At 36.5% G+C, this 23819-nt stretch overlaps 1 protein-coding gene across 12 annotated transcripts in view; it reads right to left on the minus strand.

Annotated features, from left to right (window-relative positions):
- Nucleotides 1–23527, minus strand: part of IKZF2 (IKAROS family zinc finger 2) — a 155722-nt gene extending 132195 nt beyond the window's left edge. For 2 of the 12 annotated variants that reach the window (XM_047720989.1, XM_047720978.1), the window contains exons 1-3: nt 21326–21336; nt 19748–19796; nt 18838–18945 (exon numbers count right to left, since the gene is read on the minus strand). In XM_047720989.1, the coding sequence (XP_047576945.1) occupies nt 18838–18945; nt 19748–19796; nt 21326–21328 (160 nt within the window). In that variant the 5' untranslated portion in view covers nt 21329–21336. Of the gene's footprint in view, nt 1–18605; nt 18730–18837; nt 18946–19747; nt 19797–21288; nt 21393–21519; nt 21537–22662; nt 23032–23389 lie in introns of those variants that run through there. The other 10 variants (XM_047720979.1, XM_047720986.1, XM_047720980.1 and 7 more) reach the window with 10 other exon arrangements.
- Nucleotides 23528–23819: the final 292 nt, after the last annotated feature.

Raw genomic sequence — 23819 nt, forward strand, 5'->3', positions numbered from 1 at the left:
TTCTAAATGTTATAATAATCAAGGGGTGCCTGGGTGGCTCAGTGGGTTAAGCACCTGACTCTTGATTTCAGTTCAGGTCATGATCTTGGGGTTGTAAGATGAAGCCCCGTGCTGGGTTCCAGGCTTAGGGGGGAGTCTGCTTAAGATTCTCTCCTTCTCCCTCTGCCCCCACCACTCAAGTGTGCTTGTGCTTTCTCATCTAAAATAAATACATAAATAATAAATATATGTACACATAAATACCATAACAATCAGGTCAGAAAAATAAACTTATTCTCTAGAAGGCAAGAAATAACTTGAGGCTGAGTTGACATTCCTTATATTCCGAGTAATAGCTTATGAACCATGTCTTATAAGTATAAAAACCATACACAATTATTTATAATATACAAACAATAACAATTAATTTTGCCAGAAAATAGCTAAATGCTTTATATAAGTTATTGTATTTACTTCTTAAAACCTTATAAAAGGTTTAACTTAAGGTAAAAACTTAAAATCTATTATTTGAAAGTGAGGTAAGTGAATGTAGAAAATCCAAAGAATATTCCCAAGGTCACACAGTTGAAAAACAATCAAATATCAGCAATTCCTAAGGCTTAACTTTAAGGAAGCAGAGCCAGGAGTCAAACCCAAGTCTATGCAACTTGAAAGTCAGTACTCTTAACCACTTCCACTGGATCTCACCTCAAAGTATAAGAAAGCTGCAGCCACAGGGACGGCTATGTTCCAGGGCAGACAGGTACCCAATATTTGCTTTAAACAGAGTAAATAAACAAATGAATAAAAAGAAGGAATGAATGTCTTATGTAAGGAACACCAAGCCAAAAAAGCCAGAAGACAAGGTTAATTCAATGTTCTTCTATTCTCTCCCCAGGTGACCATGGGCCTCAATACACAGATCTCTAAAATATAGGCTTTAGAATGGGTATCTCAATATAAAATACTATGTTCAATATACAGGTGCGTGTGCACGCACACACACACACACACACACACACACACAGAAATCTATTTATGGAAGGCAAAGGAGAGGAATTCAATTGGCCTTTGAGCCCACATTCGTCATCTACTATGCTCCTGACTCTGCTGTGCTATGTGGGTAACCGGCACAAACGCTACTCAAGTCTGTGTTGGGAGAAGAGACAAATAAATTAGAATAATTCAGAGAGCTAAGTAAATATAGCAAAGACTATAAAATAGAGTAATGTCATAGAATGCCTGTGAGGGGCTTACTTACCTGGGGTGCTCAGGAGAGCCTTTCCAAGGAGGAAAACAGTCGAATTTAGAAAAGAAAAGAAGGAGGCTTTCCTGCAAAGTGATGAAGGAAGAGTATTCCGAACAAAAAGAACAGTAAATACAAAGAGCCTCAAAGGAATGAATTTGCCATGCCCAAGAAGAAAGACAGAGTGTATTCTGAAGGTTTTGTGAACAGGAAGAATGAAGGAAGAGGGGTTCAGTGATGGAGGCAGGGACCACAATCTTTAGGATCTTGTAGACTTTGGAAGGAATTTTAATTTAGTCTACTCTCAGTGGAAAACTTTTGTGTTTAAAGCAATGGATTGCTATAATCTGATTAGGTTTTAGAAAAGTCCAGTTCTGCCTATTTGGTAGATTATGGGGAACAGAGGGGAAGGAATGGAAGCAGGAAGGCCGAAAAAAGTTTTGCAGTATCTTAGGCTTAGGAAATTGATAAAATGATGGTAGCTCAGACTAAAGTTGTTTAAGTGAATATGGTGAGAATTACGTACATTCAAGATGTATTTTTAGATGTGGAGCCAATGTTTTCGGAGGGACTGGACTTGCAGTTTGAGAAAAGGAACAATACCACATACAGATTTGAAAGTCAAAGCATCATCAGTATCTAAAGAAATAAACTGAGAAAGAGACGAGGTCTGGCAGATGGAAACATAAGGGCTGCGAGATGAAGGTGAGCACCAGATGTTTCCTGTTCACTGAGTAATTGGCAGTCACTGATTATACCACTTCTAATGAAGCCATTCCTTCTCTACATTGTTCTTAGAGGCAGTGCATACTTCTCACATTTCTACACAAAGCTTCTAGCTTTTTGATTTCAACTAACTGGATCATTTCCTTTAACTCAATAGCCAGTAACCTAGAAAATCAAAGCACATGATAAAAGTAGAAACTTGATAATAAATACTAATTTCTAAGCCCAAGGTCTCATAGGCAACAGAGAAGTAAAAACACAGAATTCAAAGCATGAGAGCATTTTAAAACAATAAAACACTATTATAAAGTGATAAATACCATGAATAGACATCAATCGCCAGTGTTGTATCCATCCAGATACATGATCCTGAAAATATATTAACATCCAAAATATCCATGAACTCCACACTTGAAAAGGAACCATTTGGAGGAGTGAAGTTTGCCACCATCCCGAAGAGCCACCCAAGTAGGTAACAATGCTCATTAACTGATTAAAAACAAACTTGTTAGCAGCTAAAAATGTTCACAGCAATTAAATCCAACTACTCACAAAACAAAGAGGAAAAAATGGCGAATAGAAAATCACAGATTGATTACTGCCAAGGGTTCCTTTCCAGCATAAAAATGCAGATAACCTGTTATCATTAAATTGCTACTATATAGATACAAGAACTTTCATTTTAGTTAAGATTAAGTACATTGTTTTCCTATATGTGCCAGTTAAATATAATGGACTTAATTTACAGAATCTTATGTCAAGAGAATTACATTTCACGAGCTTCCAAATAATATACAATTTTGTTGTAACTTAAAAAATAAGTAAACTCAAAGGTAGAGAAGTAATAAAAAGACAAGAAGATAATCTTTTACAATGTAAATATGGAGATTTAGTATTCTCCAAGCTATTAAATATACTGCCTTAGTTCTTGTAGCTACAGGAATGATTACAAACAAATGTTGCCAAAACTAGATAACCATTGCTCATCTAAAATTTCTTGGACACATTAAAACAGGATTTCATGAAAGGATTCAGATAAAAACTGGAAAAAAAATTTTTTGTAAAGATTGTGTAACTGATCCTAGGTACTGTTATTATACATCATACACAGCAACAAATGTGATCATTAACACAGGTATACTAAGAAAATTGAAGTTTGGCCTCACAATCTAGCATAAGAAGAACTGTGTACAGTTTCAAGGAAGAGTCATTTGATTGGTAAGTTTTTAAATGATCTTTGGGACTGAGCTACTGGATAAGAGTTCTACTGGATAAGAACTGAGCTACTAGATAAGAAACAACAGCAATATGATATCCCATTTTCACATGTGTCTAATAAATGGGCATGCTTATGATTTGGAAGATCTTAGATTATGAAGATTAGAAATCTTCAAAATAATAATAGTAATAATAACTTTATAACTATAGACTTTCTAAATAATGCCAACAAATAACCAAAATGTCTTGGGGTGAATTTCAATTCTTTTAATATATATATATATATATATATATATATATATATATACACACACATACATTCTGTACAGATCTTTTAAAGTCTTTTATAAAACCTATCTCTATATTCTAGAGATCGTGACATTGGCCTGAAAAGATGTATTTTTATGAAGCCATGTGAAACTTCTAAGTACTTGAAACTTTTAGTCCAATGTAGTATTCTGCAGTATTCTGCCTGAATGTGTTGAGAAGAAAGAGTCTAAGCTAGTGCTAACTTTAGACCATTTATTTTAAAACTGCTTTGTGGCTAAAAAGACTAGCTAGGTGATTTCGTCTCTGGTATCCACAGCACACACAGTGCTGAAGTGACCAAACCTGTGGGGGTCAATCTGAGTAATAACTTACAGGAATAACTGAGATACGTCTCTAATGTATCCAGTCAGATAAGCCACACCTATTAACTTCATAATGTATTTAAAATTAACAGACAACTTTCTTAATTGAGAGACTACTATGGTAAGTCACTGTGCTAGCTAACTTCTACAGAAAAGAGTAACTGATATTTCTTGAATTATTTCTCAAAATGTGTTAGGGCAGTATGATAGAAGCTTTAACTAAAATTATTTTACTAATCTTCACAATAACCCCAAGAGACAAGTATCAATTTTCCCTCATTTACAAATGAGGGGGTGAAGGCTAATACACAACACAGCTAATATAAATGCAAACCCGTTCATCTCCGTCTGCTATCCTCGGGCTACAGAGATTATGTCATTTCCCCTCCTCAAGGAGTTTCCAGTCACACAGAGAAGATAAGATGAACACAGGTAAGGGAGTCTCGGTAAAACAAGATAGGAAGTGATAAAGGCTTCCTTGTTTTTAAAGAAGAAATTACTTCTGGATAATAAGGGTCATTTGGCTTGAAAGAATGATTGTACTGTCACTGTGCTCGTTGTAACCCTGACCCAAGAAAAGTTAAACTTGGACATGAAAAGCAAATTGTGTATCTTTAAATGATCTCACTGAGATTTACAAAGATTTCTGCGCCTTTTAACCAAATGACCTATGAGTAGCCGGTTTATACATACTCCGCTATAAAATCTTTTAAAAAGAATATCCACTTTTCTCCTTGATTGTCCACACAATTAAAGGGTAAAAAAAATGGATCAGACTAGGGCCTGATACATAGTTGAGAATTCCAGATATACAATAGAGCGATGCATTCTGATGTAGGACACACAGCACCATGAGTATGGAATTCACGAAATTATAGAACCATACTGGGAATTCACCAACAGGTTAGTAAACAAGTAAACAAATCCCTGCTAAAAGATCACTCTGGGCCAGGTCAAGAGAGAGACACACCCTACAGTCAAGTCCTTCTGAACTGCCATCCTCACACAAATGAAAGGCATCAGTACTGCGTAATTACCATTTCAATTATAATCCTCACAAACAGAGCAGGTTTATTTGTGATTCGCTTTAATTAGGTAATTTTGGTTTCATTTCTTTAGTAATTGATTTGAATACAACAGAATTAATAATTGCCTCATATCTGCACACACATTTCTTTTGAAACAAGGACTATCTGACAGCACTCAGACAGATGAAGAACAAAAATATCTAGTCAATGATGCAGATATCTTGTGTTTTATTGACAATGCTTTTCACTCCTCTTTTTTTTTTTAATATTATTACAGTTGTTGATTAAAAGGGATCTCATGGCATGTCCTTCCTAGAAGACTGTTTAATATAACATGTTTGTGGGATCTATTTCTCAGTTACCTAATTCAAGTTTTTTTTCTTACACTCTTTTTCTCTAACAATAAAATAATAGCTACCATTCTAGTTTACTTCGACGTGCTAGTCACCATTCTGGAGACTTTATCTATATTCTTTCTGAAGCTCACCACTCCTTTGACAAGGCAGATACTAGCACCCCTGTTTTATAAACTGAGATGCTGGGAGATGAAATATCTGACTAGGGGTCACAGATTTGACATATGATACCAGGGCTCATTTTTATATTATGGAGGAAGGGAAAGGAGAAAATTTATTCAATCCTGTAATTTTTAAAAAAATATATGCTTATTTTTTTCTAGTGACAAATAAAATGCTTAAGTATTGTCAGGAAGAATAAATTCCTCAGGGACTGCTTAAATAAATATTTAAGTTAAAGTTTTAATGAGCACATTGTATGTTAGATGTGAAAGCATTTCAAATGGCATAAAGTGTCTTAAAAATAAATATTACTTAGGCTTAAAAATAAGCTTAAAACAGTTTGTTTTCTTAAGCAAGTTAAACACATACCCTGATCTTGTTTTTATTATTTATGGGCTTAGCAAACCTTTCATTCAACAATAATACATGTGTAAACTTCACCTCATGTCTGATAAATTTTTACTGCAGTATTATCACAAGGTTAATTTTAGAAGAGTGTTCCAGTGGATAAAAGCCAACCTGGGAATTCTAAATCTCTGACAGAGTATGCTCTTAAGAAAGTCTTTTAAAACACTCAGGGCTGTGTCTTAGATACTTCAGGAGGAAAATGGAAAAACAACAGATCAGAGAACAAAAACTGGATGCAAAACCCCATCTCATCTTCTCAATATCAAGTTCCTTCTTCATTGCCACCTCCCAAGGCGGGGAGGGGGGAGGGTTAAGAAAGCAGAGAAAGTTCTTACTGTTTCTGACAGGACTACAGCTTTCCCTAACTCCCTAAACCCTTTCCCACTGAAGTGAAGTAAAAACGCAGCTGAGGGACAGGAGCAAAGTTTACTGCATTGGTGATAAATCAGAAATACAACCAGTTAAGGTGTCTCTCACACAGAGTATTACACAATCACTTCTGCAAAGGATAAAAGAAATAGATCAGTCCAAAGTGGGATCATCAGTAATACCACTGTTTAGGACAGCAAGCAACCCTATTCTAGTTCTACCAACCTCCCTACTGCTCCCATCGGCCCATCTCTCCAGACGGAAACCCATAGTTCTCCAGTCCTTCTAACAGTCCACACCCATCATCAACTCTCTGCCTCTCAGATATCTGAAGAAGTAAACTTCTTTCTACTGAATCTCAGTATTTATGATTTATCTTCTACCAGAAACCATTCTCACCTCATTTCCACATCCCTCATCATTCAAACAGGTAGCTATTTTTAATTAGCTTATAAATTCAGATCTTTATTTATACTTTCTGAAAGAAGAAAAAAAGGAGGGAAAGATCCTATTTTTCACTTGCCCTATTCTTCTCCCTGGTAGATCTAGGAACTCCAGTGGGCTTTGTGGCTTGCTCCTCACTCCTGCATTTATCAATTTTATTTCTTTCTTCTTGAATTAGCTCTCCTGTGTTCCCTTACACTTCACACCTCTGCTCTTCCCATTCATTTGCCTCAAGTTATTTTCACAGGTCCTACTCCCATTAGCAATAAACCACAGTTGTCTTGCTAAAAAATGGTGTATCCTTAAAAGATTTAATGTAAACATTAGCAACACTCAGTGGAGTTTTAAATTGATAAACATGAAAAAGACACAAAGGCACTTTTTAAAGTAATCTTGATTATCATATACAGGGTACAAGTTCTAACTCACTCTACTCAGATTTATTTTGGTACCATAATGCTGTGTCTCCTTGCCACTGCCAGAAGTACACTGATATGTACACTGTTTACAGCATCTCCTGCTATGAATGAATGTCACTCATTAAAAAAATGCAGAGTATATTACTTTATTTGGAAATTCCACTGTATTACAGCAATTAATACCTTCTATCCAGACTAAATTAAGATAATATTCAAAGAGTCTATAGACACCATTTGTGTATGAAGATACCCTGGCTTCAGTATGTATCATGAACGCCAGAAATCCATTTTCATGACTCTATAATATCTCTGAAATTTCAAGGATAAACCCATGTGATCAGAGCTATGACTAGCTCTTTTACAGAAAAGCTTCTAACCTTATTTCTCTGAGAAGATGTCTGACTGAATTAGGGTGTTTTGTCATTTTTTTAAATTATGCAAGTAAAAGATCCTTTGTGAAAAATCCAAATAAAACAGAACTATTTGGGATAAATGATAAAATGCCCAGTTTACCCTCCCATATTCCAAAGTGAACTCTATCAACAGTGTGATACTTCTTTCATGTCCTTATTCTTTGCATTCACACATATGCACATACACAAGAGCGCACATAAGGGCACATATGTCTTTAAAATATATATGGCACTTTCTTGTACATATAGTTGTATGAAAGCAATTTTTAGTTAAGCTTCTCTGATTTGCTGAAAAAATACTATCTCTTCAAATTTGTTACCAGCGATCGTATTCAAACTGTGAAACCAACAAAAACTACTCAAATTCATTTAAAAAATTTTATGCAAATAACCTTACTATAATAATAATTTTATAAAAATAATTCACTTTAAATTATGGGGGTTTTCAGGGGGAGGGGAGAGAAGGGTGTTTCTTTTTTGTTTGTTTTTGTTTCCAAAACACTGAATCCAAAAACTGTCATTAGGTCATTAATGTGTCATAGTTCAGACAGTGCCCTGTAATTCATATTTTGAGAATTTAAAAACAGCAGACACACAGAAAATACCTTTTTTTTCTAGTTTTCAGTTATGTCCAAACAAAATCTATTACTGCTTTCAAATAATTTGTGAACATTCAGCACTATAATAGAATTCATTTCATATTTCAAAACACTATATTTGAATCACTGTTTTTAAAGTATTTGAATTTTAAAGCAAAACCTAAAAATGACTAGGTTTTACTTGTTATAATATTATTTTTTTAAACAAGGATCTTTATGAAAATGGCCATGACAGAAAATATTTCATGTAGTTGTAGAAAAAATGACAACCTCTTTAGAAGTCAACCAGAAATTCTTTAAGTTAATTCAAAGGAAGCAGAGCAATGTGGCATCTTAACACTTCAGAATGTGACCAAGCCCTGCATACAGATATCTTAGTAAGGAGAAAGTAGAGTTGACATAGCCAGGTGTAATAAGAACTATAACTTCCATGATAACAAGAGAGCAATGACAAAAATGTCAAAGGTGTAGACACCCAGAATGTTAATTTATTAGAACGTGACTTTACACTGATTAATTATATGCTCCTCAAAATATCTGGAGTGCATAAGAAAAGTTAATTGAAGCATTTCATTTTGTACATGCTACTAAAATTAGTTTTAAATAAGTGATAGAGAACGGATTTCAAAATTATAAGTATGTAGAATTCAATCTGTAAACTCTAAATGTGCTATCTAAAGATGATAGTAATAAAGATGATGATGGTGACTGTAAAATATTCATGGAAACATTGACATTCACTTAATTCCACTGAACATGACTGTATAGAATCAGAAAACTTAAAAGCTATTTAGAATCTCAGAAATCATCTTTTTGGGACTAATCTGAAAATTACAAAACCTTTTTTTGAGTGAGACATGATTAAAAACAACACATTCCCAAAGAAAATCACAAGTTAGGATTTCAGAATTATTTCAATACCTAAAAACTAAAGTTTTCAAATTTCCTCAAATAGGTGAGAAACACATTATTTAAATACATATGTGCAATATAATCATAAGTATTTCCTTAATTCAACAAATAATGACTAGGGGCTGAAGAGATAGATAGGGCATGGTCATTTTCCTCAAAGATTCACATCTGAAAAAATCCCCTGATTAGCCTCTTTGTAATCAATGTGTGGCCCCAAAATAAAGGTGTATGGGTAGAGGGAAGGTAGAGGGAGAGAGAGAATCTTAAGCAGGCTCCACGCCCAGTGCAGAGTCTAAGCTGGATTTGGGGCTCAATCTCATGACCCTGAGATCATGACCCGAGCTGAAATCAAGAGTCAGATGCTAAACCAAGTCACCCAGGCACCCCAACAAATATTCTTAAATTCACATTCAGTAATTAGGATCACCTTCCTTATTAACTAAACTAAAATACTATAATTTTCTATAAGATCTCATTTGCTATCGTCAGACTACTTCAATGATTTCATGAAACTGATGTAGTGTTTATTTCTCTTGACCTATAATGAGGAGCACTTCTACATCTCCAGCTAACTTGAGGTATCTTTCTTAGGTGGCAGTGCTATTTCCCATCTTCATTTAGAACTGATTTTCAGACCACTTAAATTGTTAACCCTATCACCTATCAACATATCTTTGAATAGAAGTTTGAATTTATGGTAATAGCAGTTGGGGTATGCTTACAGGCATTATAAGGTTGCACTTATAGGGTTAGGCTATAAAATCAACAATTAACAAATCCAAAGCAGGAATGTAAATTAACACTAAAGAAAATTGGTTGTAACCTGATTATATGTATTAATGTAAGTTAAAGATGAATCTGGAGGATTTAACCAAGGACACTGAGGGGGAAAAAATGACTCCCAGTATTCTGACTGCACGTATATTCACGGAATCTAAATCCATGTCCATCCAGGGGAGAAGGAATTAGACAAAGGACTTAACCATAATGATACCAACAGCAATGCTATCTCTATTGTGATGCTGAGTATATTAGGCTCTCTTAGTGGGACGCCACTAAACATTTGAATTACATAACTCCTTTTGTTCAGATCCTTTGCTCACCCAGTGACCTTTGCTGATCACCCAAAATGATCTCCTCAAGCCAAGTGGAGTGATCCAGATTCTCTATTAGTTGGTTGGGGTTTTTTGTTTGTTTTATTTTTATCAAGGTATAGACATAAATTGGCCTTCTGATTTTAAACACCAATTTTGTAAACTCGTTTAATGTAGGTCAATCCTGAGATACGGATCCACTCTAAGGGTGCGGCCAATCACGTTTCAGAACTTGCAAGGCTTATTATGGCCAAATCCTACATTATAAAAAAATGTTTTTTAATTTTTTGTAAAGATTTTATTTATTTATTTTTCTGACAGAGAGAGAGAGAGAGAGATAGCACAAGCTGGGGGAGTAGCTATAGGGAGAGGGAGAAGCAGACTCCCAGCTGCTACTGTCCGTGGGATCTCAGGACATGACCTGAGCAGAAGGCAGACACTTAACGGATTAACCGACTGGCCACCCAGGAACCCCTATAAAAATTTTTCTTGGGGAAATGTTATTCTGTGGGAACCTATCTTAGAAACTTATTGCATTTTTCTCTCTGTTTCACTGTGCATCTTCAAATTTATACACCTTTGAACACCTCTTGGTGGTAAAAGATGAAAAGCAATCATTCATCTATAATTGATATAATTCATGGTAAGTATACCACACTTATTTGCTTCTAAATGTAATAGGATTATTGATACTGCAAGTAAAATATGGATTCATTTGGACCCTAAAGACAACATCCTTCTCTACAAAAACCCTCACATATTTTTTGTGCCCCAGCATTAGCAGTGCATCACACAGAGTAACTCCTTAATAAATGTTTACTGGATCAATGATTGAAAGATGAAAAATATCTCTCTAGAGAGTTCTGAATCTCCATATACAGGAAATCTCAGATGAAGTATTTTTATCATTAACATTCTCTTGGAATTCTACGGTGTCTTATGTAATCAGCACCTACATTTTTAAGATGGAATTCTGTAATAGATATTTTGAGATAATAAATATACTAATCAGGATGTTTTTAATATCATACTATATCACACTCTAGGTAATTTTACCCCAACAGGCACAGTATTATAAGCTTAAAAAAATTAAGTAGGTACTAAATCATTTTCAAATAATATATATCATGTATGTACATTTATCTTAAAATTTTCAAAAAAGCTCTGACAAAAGTATTAAGTATCTTGGCTATTAATGTGGCAGAACTGGCCAGCATGTAAATAACAAATCATTCCTCATATATCTTAAATTATGTATTTATAAAGAAATAGGTATAGAATAAAGACAAATCATTATAGTAGAATCACTGGAACACATGGTATACATTAGCTTTATGATTTTTTAAAAATAAATAACCATAAAAGTTAAGATATTAAATATGCCACAAAAATTTAAAGAGAAGGGCTGGTATATTTCGTTCAAAATTCGGTGAGTCAATCATATCAACTAATCCAACTTCTGAGGCTAGCATAAAAGGACTCCAATAAGCAAAGAGAGGTCACTAAAACTTATACATTTTTTTTTTAAAGATTTTATTTATTTATTTGACAGACAGAGATCACAAGTAGACAGAGAGGCAGGCAGAGAGAGAGAGGAGGAAGCAGGCTCCCTGCTGAGCAGAGAGCCCGATGCGGGACTCGATTCCAGGACCCTGAGATCATGACCTGAGCCGAAGGCAGCGGCTTAACCCACTGAGCCACCCAGGCGCCCAAACTTATACATTTTAATACAGAATTTTGATTTAATGGGGCAACAAGGAAAATAAAGTCACTGATCAAATGCTAGGACTTACTTAGGGAAGAATTTTTTAGAAATACTAAACAATTGTTAAAGACAGTAGCAAAGTAACCAAATCACAATCTACCTAGTAAGATTTCACTAATTAGGAAAATTCACACTCTAGTCTAATCTGTCCATAAGCCTGATCGCTATCTTCTCCCAAATCCCACAGGTGATTCAGACTCTCTGGATCCAGAATCAAACTAAAGTAAATCTTCTTCTGGAAACCTCGCCAATATTTCCTATCCTCCCTGATGGAACCTACTACCATTTTATCCAATAATCTGAGGATCATCATCACGAACTTCCTTCTCTCCTTAACCCTACTATCCAAGTCCTATCCACTTTGAGCTATGACATATTTCCCAAATCCTTCTCTTCCTTTTTGTCCCCACTACCACTAGATCTCACAACTCCTCACTCAAACTCCAATAGCTGTTATAAAATACTCCTGCCTCTAGACAGGTCCCCATCCACAACTTTTTTCCCAGAAGTATAGCCAGTGTGATCCCATGACAATCAAAAGACAGAAGTCAGCTGCTTTGTTAAATCCCTTGGCTTCCTTGAAAATGAAATCCAAGTTTTCTCCTATACAAGATATTCCATTATCTTGCCCTGATTAATCATCCAGAGTCATCTCTGGCCTCAAATCCTAGACACCAACCTCACACTCTAGAAAAAACAACCTGCTTTTATTTCACAGAATATGTGTTATTTCCCAGCTCCCATTGTGGATGTGTCCTTTATAATGAAAAAGCCCTCCACTTCTCTCCTAAATCCTATTCCTTCAATAAGTTTCAGCCCAACCAGCCTCTCTCTCTAGGAGGATTTCTTGAACTAGTACCACTGTAACCCCATAATAATCAGAACACTAAACATACCATAGTATAATGCCCTGCTTAAATGTCTTTCAAACTAGAGCATGAGCTCCTAGAGGACAGTGTACTTACTCACCTTTGGATTCACCTTGCAGTGCCTGACACATTAAAGGTAGCCTATAAATTTGCTGGATTAATCAATTAAAATGATACAGCAACATGGGAAACAGCTTGAAGCGATAATTATATATTTTAAGCTTACCTCAAATTTAAAACAAATCAATTACCCCAAAATATACAATTAATACAATCAGGCTTGCAATGTGATTAGATACCATCAAATAAGAATTTATGGTACTACCAGAAGCATCAAGTGAGATGAAATTTTAGATGCAGACCTTCTAAGAAAGGACTGATTATAGATATGAATAGGTTTATCTATTAAGTGAACTTTTTCTTTTACCATTCTTAATGACTGGTATCTTTGGAGCACTAAAGGTAAGCAATGATTTTCTTTACATACAACCAAAAACATAAAACTGTACTCAGGAACACTGAAAGTCTATAAAAAGAGTTTCTAACATACAGACAAATTCCACTTCTTTGTTAACCAGAATCTTCATAGATGTTAAATATCAGAAAGGCTTTCCTTTAATTTTTACTCTAAATTATTAGAAATCCCTGTCTCTGTTCCACATAGTAAAAAGGAAAGACCAAAAGACCTGAATTTCAAGCAGAAATAGATTTGAAAACAAACTCTTTTTATTATGAGTCATTGATCGATGATAAAGTAACTTGACTGCTCTGAGTGAAAGCGGTAGTGATTCTTTCCTGGATCTAAGCATGCACCAGGAACCGTGCTCAGTATTTGGTGTGTATTATTTCATTTACAGCAGTCCACTGATGTAGGTATGACTTAGCCCTATTCTACAGATGAGGAAACTGGAGCTCAGAGACATGAAATAACATGCCTAAGGTCACACAGCAAGTTGATGGCAAAGCAGGAATTCTAAGACAAGCATGTATAACTCCAAAGCCCATATTTTTAACCACTTAAAATCTGTTGCTCCTGTGCCTCATTTTTCTGTATTATAAAATGGAGTATGGACTCCCTGATCAACTTGGGAGTCCACTTGGGGTTCTCCTTCTCCCTCTTCTCTCCCCACTCTCTTGTGTCCCCCCACCCTCCAAAATAAACAAACGAACAAACAAATAAAATCTTAAAAAAAAATGGAGTAACTGCTTCCCTCACAGAGCTGTCGGGGAGACTAAGTGAAGTAACACGAATGCATCTAGAGAGTGCTGGATAGTGCTGGACTTCCTATACATACTCAATAAAATATGTTCCCTGTCCTTTTCTCACTCCACTGTTGATTAAACATTTATAGTAAGGAATCTATAGATCCTAATTACTCCTTACCTCTCTCAAAGCATAGATACTCTGAGTCTTGATTAATTCCAAAAGGAAAATATTACTAGATCAATAAATATATTGGACCTAAACAGATATAAAGGGAAAAACCAAAGAAAAACAACACATTCTACCTAAATTTATGACTACAGCCCTGCTATTGATCTTTCAGAACATCATAAGATCAAAATTTATCAATATTTAAAGTTAGGAGAAAAGAGCATAGGACCCAGAGATCTCAATTCATTACAGCTTCAAGGAAGACTCCCAAAAGAACCTAACCAATCATGTTATATTAAAAAAAAAAAAAAATGTACTTCCAGTGGGGAAGACAGATTTGGACAAAGACAGAGGCAATAAGGATAACACCTCTACAGTAAGTTGCCTTGTTTGTTGAAGACAGGACTTCATTCTTATGTTGAAGTAGCCTAAAAATGCCAGGAGGGGGAAATGAGGGGGAAAGAAAAATATAGCAATTCTGCTGTTAATTCCCTGCACATACATATTTCCTTTAGTTTAATTTTGCTTTGTTTTCCTTTTGGTTCATAACCACAGTATTTACCTTTGATAAGTGTAAAGAAATCAAATCAAACTTTCCTCTTAATTTCCCAACAAGTAAAAACTAAATGTATGTTGGGTATACACATAAACCTAAGTACAATTCAAAGCATAGTGAATTTTTATATCAAGCCCATCTGGTGTTATATTAGGGTGTATCCCATGGAAATGCAACCAAGGGTGACTGCCAAACTAAGCTACAGAGGACAATTCAAAAAGCTGGTGAGTCCCATAATACAAATGATATTTTAAAAAGTACAAGAGAGTATCTACTTAACAAGATTATCTGCTATCACTCCACCCTAATAATAACCTTCCTTTACTTCTGTAAGACAGTTTTGTCACTAAAACATGGGTCAGTATTGGACATGGTGGGCACCCTGAGATAATGACATTATAGCGAGATATCAGTTAAGTGATCTAACTAACCCACAAGGTACTATCACAGTTTTATGTCCCAATCCTGACAATTCCATCCTTCTGTTAGGGGTCATAAAAGGCCAACTGATCTCTTCAGACCTCCATTTCTACATAAGAAAAATGGAAATTATAATATACTTCTGCTTCACTAGGCTCTAAAAATGGAAACTTGCTAAGAAAAAAAATGAATGTGAAGCACTCGGAAAAGAATAAACTAGATTCCCTGACCTGATTATTGGTCAGAGTCCTGTAAAACTAGAATTACTACTTCTTCCAATTCCATACATGCCACCTGGCCATCAAACTGACTGGTGAATAGTACTGACTGGAAAGTTGATCCATGTAAAAACTTTTAAAGTAACAGCAACAAAATTTGTGTCACAATGTATCGTCATCCCATTAACTATCTTCAAGGAAAATTTACTCATTGGCATTATAAAAGTAGAAGATAAAGATTCATTATAAATATCTGAACCGGAATTTCTTAAAATAGTAAGCAGCATGTATAGATAGAACAGTTTGAAACCGATACTACAGCAACAATGCAAGAACTGGAACTGAGCTAACCCAGAAACATAAGGAATCACAAAGTAATCTCTTCCAATGGGCCAAAATACAATATGGATTATTTTTATATTGTTCTGTCTGAGTTCTCTGTCTCAGATTCTTAACTTCCAGAGTCTATTTTTAAAATCACTTAACACTGTGTATTTCCAGTAGCCATCAAGGCATATACTGTCATCCCTGACACCGAAGATTGTCAGCAGACTCAATATGTACACTAACGATCTCGGGCAACACTGCCCATCTTCTTATCAAAGGGATCTTATTCCATAATAAAAAGTCTAAAGCTCTCCAAGAAAATTCATTCTAAAACACAGGAAGTAGTTACTGTAAAATGTTAAGATCGGTATTACCCTTTACTTTTTAAGATTGTACCTTACATGCTAAATTTTAAAACCAAAAGCTATCAGACATTATAACATTTTTTAGTTTTTCCCCAAGTCACCGATGCTCTATTCTAAAGCACTGTCAAATAATGATAGCGGCTGTCATTATTTTTTATACAATAGCTGGCAGCAAGTTGTACAGACACACTTCTTAGAATAGTCATCAAATAACCCAAACAAATGACTTGGACCTTGTGGTAAAACTGACCCCTTTCCTAAAACCAAAATAAATGGGCTATCACAGGTTAGTGACACTTTACTGCCAGAATGTTACTTTATTAAAAAAAAAAAATCAAAAGTTTTCTTTTATTTTTTTTTTCTAAGCTGTTTTAAAATAACTTTCCCCCTCTTACACATACAGTCTTGCCCTTTCCTTGCTGTTCCTGGAGGCTATCTTATTCTATCATAAAGGTGTTCCCATTTACTTTTGGCTTGAATACTTTCAATCAAAATCGCAATTCTGTTTTTGGACACAATAGCCCTTCAGGAAGTATATTTGAAGATATTAAAAAAATTTTTTCAGAAAATAAATAAGCTATTTTCATTTGATAAAGTTGAACAATGCATTTAAATGGATTTAGGAAAACCAATCATCTCAGACACAAGTGATTTGACAGCGCACCCCCCCAACACACACACAAATTCTTCCAAGTTACAGAAAAACATTTGAGTGAACCGATTTTAGGTCTCTTGTTCTAAGTAAGAGACAAGAGTCCCTCTTTACAACTATTTGCTTGAGCAATCTAAAATGCTGATATTCTCCTAGATCTAACAGATCTAACAGAAAGGAAAAATGGGTATCTTCTCCATCTAACACCGAAGTGGGTAACCTAGATACTGTAAAGAGAGGCTACATAAAGGATGCAACAGACAGTTCTGAAGTGAGAGCCAAATATTTCACCTGCAACTCTTCGGAAAAGAACATGAAAACGCATGCAGCTTAGCCAAAAACCGTATCAACATGGAATTGCCACAGGCTAGTAAGTTTGGGGGAAAAACAAAACAAAACAAAACAAAACTCTACCAAACGTAATTTTACTGTTGTTGGTTGGGTGAGAAAAGCTCAAATGTGAAAAGCACAGCTCTTGTTTGTTCAAATTGATCATGCCCACAATCTGCAATGTTTACTTAAAATAAATGGGTGAGCTGCTTTTTGGAAGAGTACTTGCAAAACCAGAATCAAATTCACAAGGAAAGGAGCCAATTAACAAGCATTTTCTTCCTGATATTCTAGTGGTGGCTAGGGGATGATAGCTAAAAGTCGATGATTACTCAAAGTTTCTCAAGTTTCCAAAGCCGATAGCTACATATTTAGCTAAGAGAAATTTTCCTACCTATCTTTACTCTTTAGGAAATGAAACAAAAATTATCAGAGAAATAAAAATCTATTCTAACAAGGAGCTAATAACATTAAATGTTAAAATATAAAAATTGGACTGCCTACACTGAAGTAGTAGTATAACTTTTGTCAAATTATAGCCAACTAGCCAAAAAATAAACTAATGCTACAAGATCCATCATAAGAGATTAACACTATAATGTAATATACATTCAGTCACTCACTATTAATTTTTCTTTCTATGTGATAAAGCAATTTTAACAACTTCCAGAATAAAATCTCCTAGGAAATACTTCCCATTAATAAAAAGAAAACTTTTATATAAGTAAATTCATATAGTTCAATCAAAACGTCAAGTCAATAGCTAGAATCACTTAACATTAATGAACTACAAAATGTATTCAATAATACTTTATATACTTTTGCTTATACTTCAGAAGTCTTTACTATTTACAAAGCTAGTAGCTTTAGAATAAGCTCAAGTTTTGAGAACTATTAAGAGAGAAATTGAAAGAAAATGTGTTCTTTCTGGGTAATCAGAATTAACTTAAGAATATGTTCATAGTTTAGCAGCTGATTCAGTTTCTTTAGTTTTTAAATCTTTGTTTAAAAAAAAAGGAAAGAAACTGCCTTTCCTTCACAGATCACCCAAAGAGAAAACTTTTAAATTAAGTTATATTTACACAGAAGTCAGATGCCCTTTCTAGACAAGAATCTAACACATACAAAAGTATAAGGGAAACACAAGATTTCAAATTATGTTTGAAGAGGAGTAATAGACCATTTGCACTTAATAACTAAACATTATAATTAAGAGAAAACTAACCAAAGTCATAATGAAGTACTTTGTCTTCTGTCACGGACAGATATAAGTTGCTCTTTTATTACACAAAAACAATGTTTACTACATCAATGAATGACTCTTTCTCAAAAATAGTAGCCCAAACTTGTCTATTCCTGCAAGTTAAAGATCCTTCCTAATTTTCACAGCTCTTCTCTGGACAGTCTAAAACAAAACGCTTTCACTTTGTTAAAGAAATGGATTTAAATCAGGTCCATAAATTTTCAATTACACTTCACTTCCAATGCTTTGGAGGAGAAATTTGCACATAGTTTAAAAAAAAAAAAAAAGTAACATTGCAACTCTACCACTGATGGATTAGCTTTCTACCAAGGCAATATAAAATTAATTCTTTTTTTTCTTTTTCCTATGAAGAGTCCTTTGGAAGTGACTTGTTTCCATATTCTTTTATCCAACAACAACAAATCTAGTCATAAACCTGGCAAGTCAAAACAATAACCAGCAAAGTCTAACATTTCTTACCTGATACAGGTAAGCACCAGCTCCCAAATGCCACCTTGGGATAGGTCAGACTAGTAAGCAGGCTCATGTTTTATGATACTAGAATGAACAGGAATAAATCTGGGTTGTTCTTTCTTTAGCAAAATCTATGGCAGCAGCTACACCACAATAGGAGAGGACCCCAAAGACCTAACAAATTCAAGTGTGTCGCTAGAGAAATAGGAAAAAAAAAAATCATAAAATGAAGACTTACTGCTTGTCATGTGACCTGGTGAGGCATGCTGTCCATTGGGTGTGCTTGAGGTGAGGTCAATTGCCATATTGGAGTGCTCCCTTTCAGGTGAAAGCTCATTGTCACCTGCTTTCACAAAATAAAATCTTTTGGTCTCTGTTCATGGTCACATAAAATCTAATTACCAACTTTGCTTCATACATGCAGAGGCATGCATAGCCTTGAAATTTTAATGTTCCATATTTTCCCCTTAAAAGAACGATAATTTAGAAATATATAGCAAATGAATGAAATAATGAAAAACCATGACCAGCCCACAAAAAAAAAAATTACAAAATTTGATTATCACAATAATCTTAACTGTAAAATAAGGGCAATTGGAAGTGTTGATTTCTAAAGTATTTTTCTGTTGAAAAAACAAGTTTTCTTTTAACATCTAATTTAACCATTAAGCAGAGTATTTATAGTGAGCATTTTCCAAAACGCTATCAGAGAGCTGGATGTTTAAATGAAAAGTTGGCTAAGAAAAAAAAAAGGTCAGCTTCAGGAGCTTTCACATTATGTGTCAGAAAAATTAGGTTACAGAGTAGTAAATATTCGGTACACGCCATATTAGTAGACATATATGTAACCTGACTTATTCTAAACTGAGAGTAAAGTAAATGAAAAAACTCCAGTGCAAAAGTGTTGATCTGCTAAGCTACTTACTACTGACCAACATACTATCATTAATAGAGAGTTAAGTATATTCCTGTGTTTCCTTCGTTTTGGCTCTATGCTATTATTTTCTCAAATTCATTTAAAGGTGAAATTGTGAACAGACAGAAAATAAGAGTATAGAATTCTTGATGAAAACGTAATTCAGAAATAAAATACAGGTAACAAATGTAATTTTATTACCAATAACAAATTAATGCAAATGAATACTTACACGTTATATAGCCATCAATAGCCTCTGTTTCCATAGTCAAAGTGCAGTGCTGCAATACAAAAGATGATATCCTTAACACAATGATTCCTTTCAGTATCTGCCATTAAATGCTTAACTTATTTGAAGCTCCAAGCAGTTAGCCCATGTTGCTGCTCCTGCAACCTGGGCCCAAGAAACATACTACAGTGTACTGTATGTGCTCATTTGCAAGTCACTGAACTCTTTCTGCAAATGATCTGATTCCTGCTGGAGATAGGATAGGAAAGATAAGTGTGCTGTGAGATGGGCTGTAGCGAGAAAGGAATAACTCTCTTAATCAGAATTTACTTGAAGAAAAAATAGTGAGGGTACGCCTCAAATATGCCAGCTTTCACTGGGATTTAAGTATTTTGCCATTCACTACTTCCCACAATCACACTGCAGTTTGAGGACTTCCCTGGTATACAGATAGCTCTATTCACAATTGTTGCAAGTTGGTTCATCATGTTCTAATAGGGAGGGGGGAGGACAAACAAACATAAGAAAACAAAACAAAACAAAAATTTAGTGCCCCAGTGTGTCTTGAAAGTCTCTGCAGCAGTCGCCCTATTCCCAGACTTGTATTGACATTTTAGCCTACACGAAGTTCTGTGTAAGCACCTGTTCAATGTAACCTTAATTTCCTGCCAGACCAAGGTTGGATACAAATGCCAAACCAAGTTAATACATTCTGATTTTTAAAATTTCATAAACTTTTTGCTCTTAGGAAGGGAATCACTTTTTTAAAGTTTGGGGAATTATTTTCATGCACCAATGACACAAACAAGAACTTAATTCTCAGAAACAAAAGTAAATTGTATGAGATGACACCCCCTAGCTTTGATTTCACATAATGAAAAGATCGATAAGCTAACTGTATTCTTTGAAGGAAAAAAGTTTAAAGAATTGACATGTCCTGAGGAGATTTTTACTTATTTTTTTTTCCTTTGGCCCTGGTCCTTTTTGCCTTTAGTTTCAAAACTCTCACTGCACCAGCAGCTAAATTATTCACAATGAGCCATTTCTGTATTGATCGCCAAGTATATTTAGCCCTGGCTCCTGGAATTTCTCCATTACTTACTGGAAAACAGGCAGCTTCACTTCTGGTCTCCAAAACCACTTCCCTTCTCCCTCCCCTCCCCTTCTTCACCACCACCCTCCCCACCCCCCCAAAAAACTTTTGTTTCTTTCTTTATGGAATAATCAGATCAAATTCCCAACTCAGTCACTACATAGCACTTAAATTTCAACCTGCTGTACTGTTACCAAATTCTTGCAAATTATGATTACATAAGGCTTTCAAGAAAGGCATCCGTAAAGTTTAAAAGGGGGGCAGTTTCTTCGGATATTTTACAAATGAGTTTATCTCTTTAAAAATGTACACATTTAACACACACATATTAAAAAGAAAGAAACGTCAGGAAGAAGCGAAAGAAGTCTGCCCCATCAATGAAATGGTTATTAACCCTCAGAGAAGGAAAGAAAGAAAAAGAAAAGGAGAAAGAGAAACGAAATGTACATACAAAAGAAATTGTCCTTTGATTAAAAAAGATTCATCACCATTTCCAGCTCTGTCGGGAGATCTCAGCTTCTTCTAACCCCTCAAAGAGGAGGTGACAATGTCGGGCTGAAGATAAACGGAGAGAGAAAGAAAGAAGTTTTTTGTGTTTCCCCCTTCTCTCTTTCCCTCCCTTGCCCCTCCAAGCCAAGCCCCCTGCAGAGTTCAAGGCGAGGAGGAAGGAAAAGCACTTTACAGGTGGGTCATTCCGAGCCCAAATCCTGCAAACAGATCGGCTGATAAACAAAACCAAGAAATGAGAGAGAAGGAACACCCCCCTCTCCTCCTCCTCCTCCTCCTCCTCCTCCTCCTTCTACCCCTCCCCCTCGTCCCTTTGGGATGGTCTAGTAGGAAAAGTCACTCAGGAATGGCACCACGTACTTTCAGGAAAGAGGAAAAAAGGGGGGGGGAGAGGTCAGTCAGTGCTACAGCAATGAGATTAACAAGAAGAGAAAAAACTTGATCCACCGGTTCCTTAAGAATCGACCAAAAGCTAAGGCAAGAAAACTGAAAGAAAAGGGGGGGGGGGGGGGGAGGGTGGTAAGAGGGGAGGGACAGTCGGGCAGAATCCAGCGAGGAACCTAGGCCAACTTCGCAGGACTGTTTTTCGCCCTTGGCAAAAAAAAAAAAAAAAAAAAAAAAAAAAAAAAAAAAAAAAAAAAAAAAAAAAGGAAAAAGAAAGAGAAAGAGAAAAGAAAGAAAGAAAAGATAAAAGAAGAAAAAATAAAGAAAAGAAAAATAAATAAATCTTAATTCCATCTCTTTCGCCCATACTAGAACCTGTCAAAGTGATTTAACTGCTGCCTTTTTACATGTGTCATACCAGGTTTTTTGCTTTTTAAAAAATTCCAACAAGGATCTGAATATTACCTTCTACCAGGACAGCTACAATTTATTCCAAGCTACCCAATCTTTCTTGGAATTCAAGTTAAAACAAAGCAAAACAAGTCAAAATCCATGACAGCTACAGAGATGAGAACTGATTAATCGATTAACATCCCCGAAACACATTACGAGGAGGGGAAGATAAATTAAGGCAGAGGACATCATCTTCAACCCGATTCCCTGAGCGTCCTTTACAGAAATCATTATCCTAATCATAACCACAATCCATCCCGCCCAGAGAAAAATATCTACATTATTATTATTACTGGTTAACAGCAACAAGTCATTTGATCACATCACAGTGCAAAACGAGATGCTATATAATTACACTTAACTTTGAAAACACTCCCCCCCTTTGCAAATCAGATACACATATTTATATATATTCTATGAATCAGAAGACAAATAAAACAAGAGCTGTTCTTCACCACGCAAAAGCCAAGCGGAGATTTACCTCAGCAGTGCATGCAGTAAAATAATCCCATCACCCTTTTGTTTGTGTTTACTGTTAGTGTATCCTCTCTCTTTCTTTCTTTCCTGTGCCTAACGTGTGTTTGTGCACTGCAGTTGGTGGTGGAAACTAAGGCAGTGGATCTGTAGCTAAGGGTAATCCTGTTTTTACTTCCTCCATCTTCAGCGAGGAGCAGGGTTAGCCCGGGACAGCTGGTCAAACCCCGAGAAACCGATCCACCGGAGCCCGAGCACATCTCCCCCGCTGGCCGGGCTCGCGCAGACGCCCGCGGGCGGAGGGCGGGCTGTCGACGGCGGCGGGCGGCGGGCGGCGGGGCCCGGGGCGCGGGCAGGCGGACGTGCGCGCGCGCGCGCGTGTGTGTGCGTGTGTGCGGGGCCTGGGCGCCTGAGCCTGTGCGTGTGCGTGTGTGTGTGTGTATGTGTGTGTGGGCGCGCGCGCGTGTGCGCGCGGGTTGGCGAGGGCGCGTGTACGCGTGTCTGCGCTCTGGGCCGCTCGGCGCGCTCGGCAATCGATTACAGGACAAGTGCTGCCCGGCGGCTCCGCGACGCGCGCACTCCCTCGCGCCCACCCGCGCGCCCGGCTGCGTCGTCCCCTACCCTGCGGCCCCCCAGACGGCGGACCCCGCCCCCAAAGGGGGACCAGGTAACCTGCTTCCGAGAGTGCCATGGCGACACCCCACCCGCTCCCCCCAAGTCTTAATAAATCTCACGTTTTCTGCCGGCTGGGAAGGAAGGATTGGAGCGGTGAGGGGAGGTTCATTTCGGCCGCTTGAAGTTTTCTTTCAAACTGGGATTTGTGATGAGGCCGGGCGGAGGGAGCGGGACGACGATCCGGGTGCCCGACGCGGAGCTCAGGCATCCGCGTCCTGGCCGGAGCCGGGGTGTGCGCGTGGACCCACCCACTCGGGCTTCGCAATAAACTATGCGGTACAGTTCAGAAAACGGCACCGGGGAGACCAGGACACGAATCAGGATGAATTGAGGGAATGAATTGAGAAGGAAATTCAGGTCTGAGATGAAGCTCAACTATTTTGAAAGTGCTTTGCAGTGCAAGTTTAAAATTAGAGTGTTGACTTGCTTTTACTCCCCAGGGCTTGTGCCGCATTCACCAAAGTCAAAGGAGCGGGTGAGGGTCCAAAA

Source organism: Lutra lutra, chromosome 3 (genome assembly GCF_902655055.1).
Source record: "Lutra lutra chromosome 3, mLutLut1.2, whole genome shotgun sequence".
NCBI lineage: Eukaryota > Metazoa > Chordata > Mammalia > Carnivora > Mustelidae > Lutra > Lutra lutra.